At 46.6% G+C, this 12,291-nt stretch overlaps 1 protein-coding gene across 1 annotated transcript in view; it reads right to left on the bottom strand.

Moving 5' to 3' along the window:
- MYBBP1A (MYB binding protein 1a) overlaps window positions 1–12,291 on the bottom strand; it is a 60,401-nt gene that overhangs the window by 34,328 nt on the left and 13,782 nt on the right. The window contains exons 17-23 of the mRNA XM_074890091.1: window positions 11,697–11,837; window positions 10,827–10,991; window positions 9,631–9,788; window positions 8,663–8,797; window positions 7,360–7,468; window positions 4,901–5,032; window positions 2,980–3,048 (exon numbers count right to left, since the gene is read on the bottom strand). Of these exons, the coding sequence (XP_074746192.1) occupies window positions 2,980–3,048; window positions 4,901–5,032; window positions 7,360–7,468; window positions 8,663–8,797; window positions 9,631–9,788; window positions 10,827–10,991; window positions 11,697–11,837 (909 nt within the window). The remainder of the gene's footprint in view (window positions 1–2,979; window positions 3,049–4,900; window positions 5,033–7,359; window positions 7,469–8,662; window positions 8,798–9,630; window positions 9,789–10,826; window positions 10,992–11,696; window positions 11,838–12,291) is intronic.

The following is a 12,291-nucleotide window of genomic DNA, read 5'->3' as shown; positions in this document are numbered from 1 at the left end:
GAGTGAGCAGCTGTGGGAGACAGGATGTGCAGAAAGGCTGCAGCAATGCAAGACCCAGTTTCCAAAGTCATCAGCTACAGCCAACAGTCCACACAGACAAACTCTGCTTTCCAATATTCCCGTACTCACTTCACAGAAGCCATAATTTCATATTAACACTGCCATTTAATTAAATAAATCACAGCTTTCACCCAGCTGCTCCTGCCCCAGCACTGACTATCCCTGTGCCTTGAACAAGACCAGTGAATTGATCAAAGAGGGAAAAGGGAAAAAAAAAAAAAAGAAGTATGTGTGCAAGGGGAAAGTAAGTTTTCAGCCAAATCATCCTCATGTCCATTTTACGACATAACTGCATGAACACTTGGGCATCAGACAGACAGCAGGGTCCCCAGGGTCAGGACAAATGGCCAGGGCTGGAGAAACCAGACTGCTCCTATCCAAGCCAACACCAGCTGGGCATCATTTGAACAGCTCCTGCATTTCCTAGAGAATCCTCTCTCATTTACAACTGCCTAGAAATTGAGTTCGACAGACCTGCAGCAGCCTACAACAGAACCTTTCACATACAGTTCGGGTTTGCTTTTCTTGACAAAAGCCCAGGCAGGTCCAGGCCTTGCTGTACCTGTGTGGCTTACTGAGCACACAGGGAAACGTGCTGCACATCACCTCAACCAGGCGAGCCCAGGGCCGTCACTTTGTGACCACATTTGACTTTACACTAGAGGCCCCAGTAAGGGCAGAGACCCCTGAAGTATATGCTGGTGGCCACAAGATCTTGCCTTGGGGGCCTTAAAAAAAAACTCAGGGACCGGTCTGGCTGAGGGGGGAGATGGAACAGACCCCCCACCTCCACGCTGCTCTTATAAACACCCAGGTATTCAGGGTGAAGAGGAAGAAACACACACACACCCCCTTACATCCTCCTCATGAACCACTTTCTCCTTTTGTTCAAAACTACCTAAAAGCCCAACCTGAAGGCGTATCCGCTTCTCCTACCCACTTGGGAAGTGCCTCCCCCAGGCCAGCTGGGCTAGTGGCCAGCAGCCCTGCCGGGCCAGAGCCCCAGAGTTCATTGCCAGGCCAGCACGAGACACCTGGCCAGAGCTGCGAGCCTCCACCTTCCCGTGCAGAGCACGGCTCTCCCCACCCAGCACGGCCCCAAGGACTTCTTGCCAAAGGGATGTGCAGAGCCAAGAAGTCGAAATCACAGTGGGATTAGCTGTTCATACAGATGCAGCAGGCATAGCCAGAACAATCGGCATTAATAACTGGAGTGTTAGAAGGGGAATTAAGCCTCATGTCTCTGGGACTAAGCTGGTTTAATAATTAGAAGCCAAAGTTCAGGGGCTGAAAATGTCAGACTACCCCACTTACCTCTCCATCATCAGGGCTGGCCAAAGTCAGAGTATCAGGAGACCTTTGCTGTCCTCAGGACTCTGAGTTAGGACAGCCCTTTTGGTAGCTGAGCCCCTCCACCTCATTCCCTCAGAGGCTGCCAGGAGCTGCAGAGACTCCAGAGAAATTACCCTCCTGCTTTACCCAGGACATCACTTTGCCACATACACCCACCTTGCTTCGCCCCCTACCCTACCCACTAGGACACCACCAAAGCACATTTGTATTGAGAATCAGTGGGAAAATTTAACTGAAAACCTGGCAAATTGGACATTCCAGAATTCCTGAAAAGAAAGCAGCGTACAAAAAACAAAGCTGCAACTCCAAACTTCACTGGCTTTACACAGCTTACTCTCCATGTCGCCTTTGTTTAAAAAGTAGTATGTATCTATGGTCTCTATCCAGTCTCACACACACAGCACACTGCACATCCTCCCCTGCTCCTCCCACCCGCACATAAACAGGACCTCCATACAAAGCTTGAGCAGACAACTGTGGAAGCCCTGAAAGAAGGACAATGCAGTTCCCTGTGGGGAAGCAAAGATACCCACATAATGAGGCTGTCTGCCTGGGATGCTGTTCTGGTCTCTTGAGGATAGGATAAAGCATGTGCCTTACAATTAATTTGTTTGTTATTTGTGTAACACATTCTTATTTCTATCCACTGAAATTACCAATAGCTTAATTCAGTCTTTTTTTGTTCTTTAAATCCGAGCCATTCCTGTTGGGTAAAAGAGCCTGAAATGCAATTTACATTGACAATGTAAAGCAGCCTTACTGTAAATACATACCTAGCCCTTCACATTCCCTTCAATGATCACAAACAATAAAACAGCTATTTACGGAACAGAAAGGTCAATCTAGGATACTCTTCTGCAGGGGACGGATGCATGTTACAGCTGGGGGGTGGGAAAGTTTGCGACACGGTGCTACTGGCCTAAAGGGGTTTTGGCTATTAACTGCGTGGAAGACACCCCCACTGCAGTGCATGCTGCAGTGAAAATCCAGACAGGCCTCGCTCCCTGCTCATGAAACAGTGAGCTGTGCACTCACCCTGCAATGGTTTATTGATAAGGCTGCACTAATTTTGTGTTAGCCAGGCACATGCAATCAACCATCAAAAATCGGGTCTATAGCACAGGTGGTTTTAAACTAGACACAGAAGCATATGGCCTAGAAATTGCAGGACAGCTGGCAAGGTGTGGAGCAGGATCAAGAAGCTAACTTCGAGTTAGCATTCGGAGGCAAGGATTCAACACACTGCATTAATACAGAGGAACATCTTACCAATAAAAAAAGTAATCAAGGAATAAGTGAACCCCTACAACAATCAGGCCTCAACCTGAAAGCTGCAGGAAGTTTTTAAAGGAGATGCTACCAAAGAACCCCCATGACTGTGAGTATATGAGCTACTTCCACAACTTTAGTCACACACCTGAGGCAGCAAGGCAGTATTTGCAAAAGCTCTCCCCCTGGAAGCCCACTTCTCAAAACTGGGCAGCCCTAAAGGCAGCAATAAGCATATTAAGCATCATCTGAGCTGCCATGACAGACTGTTTAAGCTTTGTTTGCTTTCCTTCTTACCTGCTGATGTTGCCTGGCTCCCGCCGTGATAGACTTGACAAGAATATCCACTAATGGTTTGCACATGATCTGTAACAAAGAAAAACCCAGTCTCTTATTAGTAGTTTGCTGACAGACAGGTTTGTTTTTCAAGCAAAACAGTCTATATTTTACACAGCTTCTTGAGTGACAAGAAAATGCTACAAGAAACAAAAGTGCCCAGAGATCAGCAACAGTTTATTTGGAAATTAACAGCTTTGCTCACACCAGCCCTGAGTGAAATCTTCATCACCAGGAAATCAGCAGCAAAACCTTTCAATTGGAAAAAATCAGGCAAAGATTTCACCTCCTGTGTTCTGCCTGGTTCCTGATTTAAGTCTACATCTGCCTGATACTTTATGTAGGCAGTTCACTTCATGCAGAGGAACAGTCCCAGAAGCAAAGGAGAACATGCCGAGTTAGACTGGAGAATGTCAGAGCTGGGGGAAAGATGTGAACCCTAAAGGGGCCAGAAACAACTGTGTTGGGAGGACAGCCTACCTTACTGCTGTTCCCTGCCACAAGTCTTGATCAAAACAACCTTTCTAGAGGAGGGGTAATTGTCTGCAAAGCTTGATGATACCTTGTTTTGGCCTAATCCACCGATTCCTGTGTTTATAGGCAAAATATTTCCAAACTGAGGGACACAAAGAATCCAGACACAAGAAATGAAAAATCATCTGGATTGCAAATACTTTGCTCGTATACCTCTAATGTCATCTATCAGGCACTGAAAGGTCTGGCCCTGACAAAGCATGGACAGCAGTTTGCTGCACAGTGCACTGACATTGTGCAGATGGTTATTCCAACCCCACCACCTGAAATGGCTTCTTTTCTGGGGTAAGAAGACTACTAAAAGAACAGATAGCTCTAGTAAGTGGGCAAAGCCCAGCGTTAAACAAGCCGGTATCTGTGTGTATCATTACCTTTGTTTTATAAAAGAGATGAGCTTGAAGATTTGGAAAGACATTTCTGCAAGGAACAAGTCACATGGAATTCACAGGCTCTAGAAACCTGTAGATGGGATCTTAAGCTTGCTGGCCCTGTGGGGAGCACACAACCCTTCCCTCCCCCTTATTTCACTAACTTGTGTAGGTGGCATCATGGGCTGGTGTCCTAAGAAACTGGGTATGCAGAAGAACTCTCTACTGCATGGATTCCCTCAGAGTCTGAAAGCAACTTCCTCCAGTTACACAAGCCTGTCTCCTCTCACCCTCCCATCAGACATCAATTCTAAAAGATTGAAGCCCTTGAGAAAGAGCTTCTGGCAACCACACTCTGACCTAAAAATCCCTGAAGAACTGTATGACATTCAGACACAAGACTTATTTCTTAAAAACTGGCTGTCCTTATAGTGCAGATCAGCTCCAGGCATAGGTCAAGTCTGCAGGAAATGCCTCAAACATTTCAGGAACTGACACCATCTGAACATCCAGCTTGCAGATTAAATTCCAATTAGACTCTACGCTCTACAGCCTTCTTGGAAGAAAATTGATAAACTGAGCATGCAGTCAGAGCAAAGCTAGACAGCAGCTACATTAGCAGTTTAAACAAGCTGGCCCCTTCTGCCTTGGTGCAAACCTTGTTTATCCATGTTGTCTTGAATACTGACAAAAAAAATCAGAGCTTCTTAGGCTATGTTTTAAAGAGCAGCTTTCTGTTCATCTACATTCTCCATCTACGTATCTCGATCCAAACCACAAATGAGATCCTGGTCTTCTGCAGTGTTGCTACCAAAACATGCAGTATCAAGAGTCTGAGCAGGTGAAGATCCTAGGAAACCTTACAGCAGTTTTAAAAGCCCCCAATGACACAAAGAAGTGTCTCTCTCTACTTTCCCAGAATTACAACTGTACTTCAGAGCTACCAGAAGACAACACACCACACAATCAGCAACACTTACCGGGAAGCGCTTGAAGAGATCATGAAACATGGAGCTTGTAAGGGCACTGTTCCGTTTAGTCAAGAATTGTGTCAGTGCTTGCTGATATATTACAGTCACCCTCTTCATATCCAAACAACCTGTGCTCAAAAGCTATAGGGGAAAAAGTAGAACAAAAAGATTTTCAGTGAAACACAAGGATGAATCACTAGCAATGAAGTAAGTAATTTCTACCAATGCACGGAAATTTTTCCAACAACTAGATATTTTTGCGTAGCTTAGGTGATACAGGCCTACAAGATACAACACAGAACCATGAAGAAACAACAGAGTGGGCCCCAAAGATGCTCCCCAAGTACCGACAGTCATGTGACCACATTAGTGAAGGGCAGCCCAGCTTGCTAGTAAGACTGCCTACACTGCATGTAGTGCAGTGTGGTGTGGGGGCTGTACTTCTGGGTTTGTGGTGGGTGTGCCTAACACACACGAGGTTCACAGAGCACTCAAAGGCCACCCCGCAGCAGCTGCACTGTGCACATGGTGTTCTCAGCTGTAGAGATCTGAATCTGTAGATATGCAGATCTGAATCTGTACATACGCACTAAGCAGCTATGTCCAGGACTTCCAGGTACCCAGCAGACAAGCCCTAGCTCTGATCAGGGATCCAGCCATCCCAGACCTGTGTAACTGCTCTAACATCCCCCTCTCGTGGGGAACAAGAAACCCAGACACACAGCAACCAGCTGAGACCTGCACAGGCCAGATGGATCTAAACTAACAACACAGGGGTGAACGAAGAGCGAAGTGCAGAGCATCGTATCCTGACATTCCTGTTCTCATATCGACAGAGAAGCACAGATCTTTGGGAAGAAAGAAAAATTAAGGCCCAGGAGATCAAAGCTGTGATCTTCACAACAGTGGATGAGCCATTTGAAAACCTCTGCTCATGCAATTTTTCCAGGGCCCCACAGCAAGTTAAAGCCATGTTCATGTTGTGTCCCATTCTCAGCTTGAGCTCCCAGGGCTACTGCAGCTGAACACAGGCTAGCGTGGAACAGGGGAGATGGATCTTGAAATATGTGACCCCAGTTTCCTGGTGAAGTGTCTATGTTTAACACTTACTTGACATACACATCTGCAGGAAAAAATTGATTCCTCCTCCCATGCAGATGCTTACTGTAAAAAATTTCTTCTGTAGTAACAGGCTTTTCTGTAAATTTGGCCACTGCATCATAGGGTCTGCTCTAGTTGTGCTTTGCTGTTTACTGAAAAGCTCCAGATTATACTCACAAAGCACTGCTCACTGGAAACACACCACACATTTGTCTCTGGTTCCCCACTGCAAAACCTTTCCCACCTCAACACAACGTCGGCACCAACAGCATCACACAAACTGAACTGTGTCACTTCCCTCAAACTAGCAACTCACTTCAGCTGCTGGCTGTGTCCTTGGGTGGTCAGGCTCACAGCCCTGCTCTGGCAGGAGTAGCAGCTTTCCCTGTGAAGCTGCACAAGGATGCTGTGAAGCACGCCTCAACGTCAAGTATGTTGTTTATATTCCCCACAGATCTCCCACTTTGTTTTTCTTTCCAAAAAGGCCCAGCACAGAACAAGAGCTGCTTGGATTAACACTCATTCTCTCACTAAGCCTTAAAAACACTGGCTATCTTTTCTGTCGCTAATAATATCTCAGTGTTTGTAATTTCCATGCCCTCCCTTGTCACGAGGTAGCCCTGTTTATTTTCCTCCCCCATAAAATGTCAACAGGATTAAGGCACTAATTCCTGCTCACAATCTGAGACAATCAGAGGCAAGTACCAGGCTAGCTGGTGAAACACTACTTGCTGGGTTTCTAGTGGAGGCGACTGGTCTGGGCTGCCCAATATAAAGGGTCACCAAATTCAAAGACCTGTGAAACACAGCAGAGACAGCAGGTGAAAGGGAACTAGACAGTAAAACTCCCCAAGTAATAGACACCGATAGCACAGCCAGATGAAGAGTCTCCCTGCAAACAGCTACCACTGAAATCAGGGCTGCTCCACACTCTCTTCACCCCGAGATAATTCAGCCCAAACCTCACAGAAACAGGAGTTCACTCTCATCCACCTGTCCTGTACCTCCCTGCTCCTCAGCACCCTCCAGGAAAAGAACTCAAGAGTGACTGCCAAGAGATTAATGGCAAAAACAGCAAATCAGCCAGGACAGCAGCACAAATATACATCAGACTTAGGCAATTAACTTGGACCCACTGTACATCAGCAGCCCCCAGTGGCTATGGGCAAGCAGGCACTGCAAAGGCAGGAGGGTGAGGGCCAGGAGGGGATGGGGAATGTGACAGCTTTACGGAAAAGAAATCTTGTAGACAGGTATCTGCAGGCAGCAGAAACAGTGAGACTGAATAAGCAAGGCCCACTCAGTGAAATGGGGTAATGCAATTTACTGGCAAAAAACACAGCCTCAAGAACAGCCTGCTGTCTTACCTGACAAGCCTGCGGGATGGTGTTGCTCTGTTTCTCTGGCAGAGGGGGAGGAGTTGATGACTTATCGGGCGTGTTTCCTCTCAACACTTTGAGCAGGTATAATGAGGCACTAAAAAAGAAAAGGAAAAGGGGAGAACACAGCAATTACCACAGTGTCACAGTACCACTGCAAAGCCACCTGAGGGCAGAGGCCAAGTGATGCAGGCAGCTTATTCTGTACCAAGTGGGGTTTTAAGGAGTCCGAGAAGGCCCCTTCTCTCAGTCTTGACAGACCCAAAGACAAATAAATCTTATGACGCTGCATCATTTCGTTATCTGTCACCGCAGTCAGACATCCCCACTATCAGCTTGGTTTCCTCATGCTTTTGACTAGCACTGCTTGAGGACTTCTGCATTTGCCCAGAATTTCCGAGCTTGCACAGCCCAGCCAGCGCCGCAGCGCAGCTCTCTCAGCCCAGGCTGCCCTGCGCCTGGAGAACTCGGGCACATCAGCTGAGAGAGCATTCAGTCTGCTGCTTTTGAGAAACGCTGTATTAACTGGGCACAGCTCCACTCAGGGCTGCCACTGCCAGGAAGCTGTCAGGGAGCCACGTGGCACACAGAGCCAGGAGGTACCACGGTTCCTGCACAGCCACAAGCCAGGTGTACTGCAGAGTCAACACTGCCCGAGGGCACTGGGGTGGCCACGCAACGTGGTACCCACTGCATACACAGTTGGGTTGAGAAATCCCAGAGACAACACAAAAGTGCTCCTGAAACCACCTGCAAGTCACAAGAGAGTCTACTGGTAAATGGCACTCCCATTTACACCAGGAAACAGCAACATTGTTCATGTTTCCTAATATATATATGGATTATCCTAATTCACCTGTAATCACCAAAGGAGTGAATACTGGTACGTACAGCCAGGACTCGTAATCATTATTGTACTCATTGTGCTGTTGTGGAAACAGTAAACCACTGTATTTACAGAATGATCACTGCAGACTGACTATAAATTACACACAATTCATTACTCCTGGATGAAGCCTCCAGGAAGTGCTTCCCATCACTATCAGCAAAGCTGTACCAGACCATTTCTGTATCACAGACCCCACAGAAAGTGATCACCAAAAAATGGACATCTGTTTGAAAATGCTTCAGACTGACAGGATGACTGACTAGTTCTCATGTAAAACACAGATGCTGGTATCTAGCCTTCAACAAATCTCTCACTTCTCTGAACTGTTTTAACATGCAACATTACGCCTGCTGACAGAGCAGCCCTCAGCACCAAGTGGAGATGCTCCCTTTTAACACTCACCTGAAATAATAAAGAGCCACTGAAGAGACAGTGTGCTTGCAGGCTTTTGTCACAAGCCTCTCCACAAAAGCGTGCAAATCTTCTTGCAGGGCATCTACTCTCTTGCAGTACTGCTTAGTTCGGCACAATGAGTTCCTGAAAGAGCATTAAAAACAAACCCAAAGCCATTACCTATAGAAAGAGCTCTGGGAAACATTGCTATGAACTCTTATCACTGGGCTCAGGGCAACACAAACGGCGCTAGCTATGGGGAGCAAAAGAGGCAGTCATTGCTGTGGCAAGAAGGGTGAGGAGACTTATTGCTCTTTGCCTTCAAGCACCTATTCAGGCATCAGTCAACTTTCCTCCAGAGCTCCCACAGGAGACTGGCTGCCTCAAACCCTGCTACTGCAGAACAGCTTCTCCACAGGAGGTAGAAGGCAGCACTGAAAATGGTTTAGGGCAGCACTGAGAACACCAGGGAGTGGTGTACAGAGGACACATCATGTCACACACCATGCGCTAGATGTCTGTGTCTAGCCTGTATCGCGCCTCACTTCTGGCCGTGAACAGAGAGAATTTGCACTCTGTCTCAACAGTAACTTGTTGGGAGTTTCGTTCCAGCCACAGCAGCAACTGTCAGCCTAGGGAGTTGTGGCATGGTCTGACTCAGAGATCAGAGGCCTGTGGAGCTATTCAGTGACATGGCACCGTGCCTGCAATACCAATATTTGTTCTTAAGGTTTCCACCTGCAGACAGGTTTAACACTTGGAGGCCCTTAGACTAGAAAACCCAGATCCTAATTTCTTTCCTTCAGGTTATGACTAAGCATTGTGTGCATGTGTGGTGCTGGTAAACTAATTCTACATAATCTATAAGCAAAGCAATCGTCTTCGATCTTAGAAAGACCAGCTTCTGGGATTCAACCAACACCTCCGGTATCTATGAAAAGCCATTGCCTATTATCTGGAGGACTATGGACACTTACTTGAAGATATTGGCTGTCTTCTGGAGAAAGTCAACCTCCTGCTTGTCAGAGTCTGAGCTCATGCATTGTTCAATCACCCGAAGCAGGGGCTCAATAACATCGAACACCAAGGGATTCTCTGACTGCTTATTCAGGAATGCTTCAATCAAATCCAGCACCTGCAAACACAGTTACTGATGTGAGAACTAATGCTGACAGGAAAACATGATGGATCTACCCAGAGCAGCTCCTTCAGACTGGAGTGGGCTACACAGCAGCTGGAGGGGGCTGAAGAAAACTATTTGCAGCTGAGGTCTGTACACCTTCTGCTATCATTTGTACTGCTAGGGCACGAGAAACTGAAAATTAGAAATCTGAAACAGAAGATTAAAGGCTGTCTGTTGGCTTCAATCTGTTTTGTGCAGTGACAGCAGTTATGAGAATCACTGCCAGACCTGCAGTCACTGTAACTTGGAACACCTCTCTGTTAGCAACATTGACTGATAGCTCTCACCCCTGCAGGCACCCCTTGACTTCCAGACAGTGCGTTAGCATAAAACCAGCCTCTTACAGCACACCATCAGAATGAAAATGCAGTAAAGCCCATGGCTTGCTACAACATTCAACCTTCATCTTGGCTAATCTGACACCAGACTTTTCTATCCATGCACAGCTGGAGCTGTCCCTGGATGCTCCAATATCCTGGACAGTCCACGCTGACACCAGGTGGCCCGAAGTCAGTATTACAGTCACAAATAACCAGGGGGCATTAGCCATAATCCTGCTGATTTTCTTAGCGTAACAAGCCAAAAAAAAAAAAAAATTACGTTGTAAAATTACCAGAGGGATTTTATGCATGTCACATTAAGGCTTATCCAGTTTACAAAAACGGACAGGCACCTACCTTTGAGTAGGTGTGGGGAAGAATCTAATGAACTGAATCATTCAGATCAGCAAAGGGAAACCACAGTTTACTTTTTGATAGCACAGTCCTGCTTTTCGTTTTGAAGTAGGCATGTGAAGCCCCCAGTCACTGACCACAATCTTGCTGTGCCAGGTGCTGTACAAAGTCAGAACAATCCAGTCCCAACCTCCAGGAGCTTAGGACATACATGAATGTCCAAGCTGTTTAGCGTTAAGTAGCTCATGGGATGCAGTAGGCTACAACTAATGTGCTAGTAAGCCAGAGGTCTGCACACCAAACACTTCTATCCCACCTTAATCTTGAAATCCCTCCGTAGGATCTTCTCTTTCCGCATCCTGTCCTTCTCATCCTTCTTTGCCTGGATCCGTTTCTGCTGCTCTGCAAAAAGGGCTGAGATGTTCTTGTCAAGAGCCATCATGGCCTCATCATCCAGCTCTTCATCACTCTCGTCTCCTCCCTTTTCAGAATGCAAAAACACATCATTTCATGTACTTCAGAAAGACAGTGGGGAGGGAACCACAGCCAAGAGCAGACTCACACAGTAGGGACGTAGCTTCCTCTAGACCCAGAACAACAACACGGGGAGGGAAAACAGATGCTCAGATCAGTGAGAAATCAAGCTCGTATTTGCTGTCGGGTAATCCTGACTGCACAGTACTAACATGTAGAGCTAGAGGACTGGGAAAGGGAAGAAGCCAAATTTTGACACTCTGTGCTGTTGCTCCTTCAATGAAGAGGTTAATGTTACCGTGTCTGTAGCCTTTATAGGAATCATTAAACCACACTCTAGCACTGCTACAAGAAGTCTCCAGAGCAGCCTACAGGGAACACTCTCCTCCACACAGCCCAGCCAATACAGGCACCATGTAACAGTATCTCAGTGCTTTAGTTCACATCAATCTCGTTTATTACGGGCAGGAATACAAGCTATATCAGGCTAGACTGGACAAGCAAAAGCACTCAAGATACACTAACAATAAAAGATCAAGTGACTTATTCCCACGGCTTGCTTTGAAGATCCTGACCTCCTGCTTCAAATGCCTTACAAAGATGACTGCCAGGGTTATCACTGCACGGGCTCAGACAGGATGTGGGCATTAGATAATCTTTCACCATCCCAAACCTCCTGGTATCCATATCAAGGTAGGCAGTGAAAACATACCAACGCATTCCCTGCTTGGAGAACATTCATCAGCTGACTGCGAAAATCTTCATCAACTTCTTCATTCTTCTCATCATCTCCACTGTCATTCTCTTCCTCAGTGTCACCTTCATCTGAGGAGTCCTCACTTCCTTCCTCGTCCTGAGGAAGAAAAGATTATCCTGACCCCACCCTTCTTCAAGCCCCACTCAATCCTCAGGTGCTCAGAAATAAACACTCAAGCCTCCCCTCACCCCACTGCCTTGCTTCCAGACCTCAGATTCAAGACACCCCAGATAACGAGATACCAGGTCTTCACAAGCAGAACATAATACAGACTTCTCTGTCATATTAAATGAGTATCAAAAAGAAGCTTCCAAGGAATATCTAAAATAACAGCCCCCATCTGACACTCCTTCCTTTCTGCTAATGCTTCAAATGCTTTGTGTCTGGAATCTCTGCAGTTCTTAAAACCCGAGATCTTGAATTCAGATGGCTGTGCATCACAGCAATGGTTCAGTCTGTGGCTGCAAAAGAGAGGCCTGCGCTAGTTTCAGGATGCAGTCATTTGTTCTCAGGAAGTTATCTATTCAAACAGCCAGACCTACAACAGCAT

The sequence above is a fragment of the Strix uralensis genome, chromosome 20 (assembly GCF_047716275.1).
Source record: "Strix uralensis isolate ZFMK-TIS-50842 chromosome 20, bStrUra1, whole genome shotgun sequence".
Classification (NCBI taxonomy): Eukaryota; Metazoa; Chordata; class Aves; order Strigiformes; family Strigidae; genus Strix; species Strix uralensis.
Note: the sequence above shows the minus strand (reverse complement) of the source record. Positions and strands in the feature narration are given on the sequence as shown.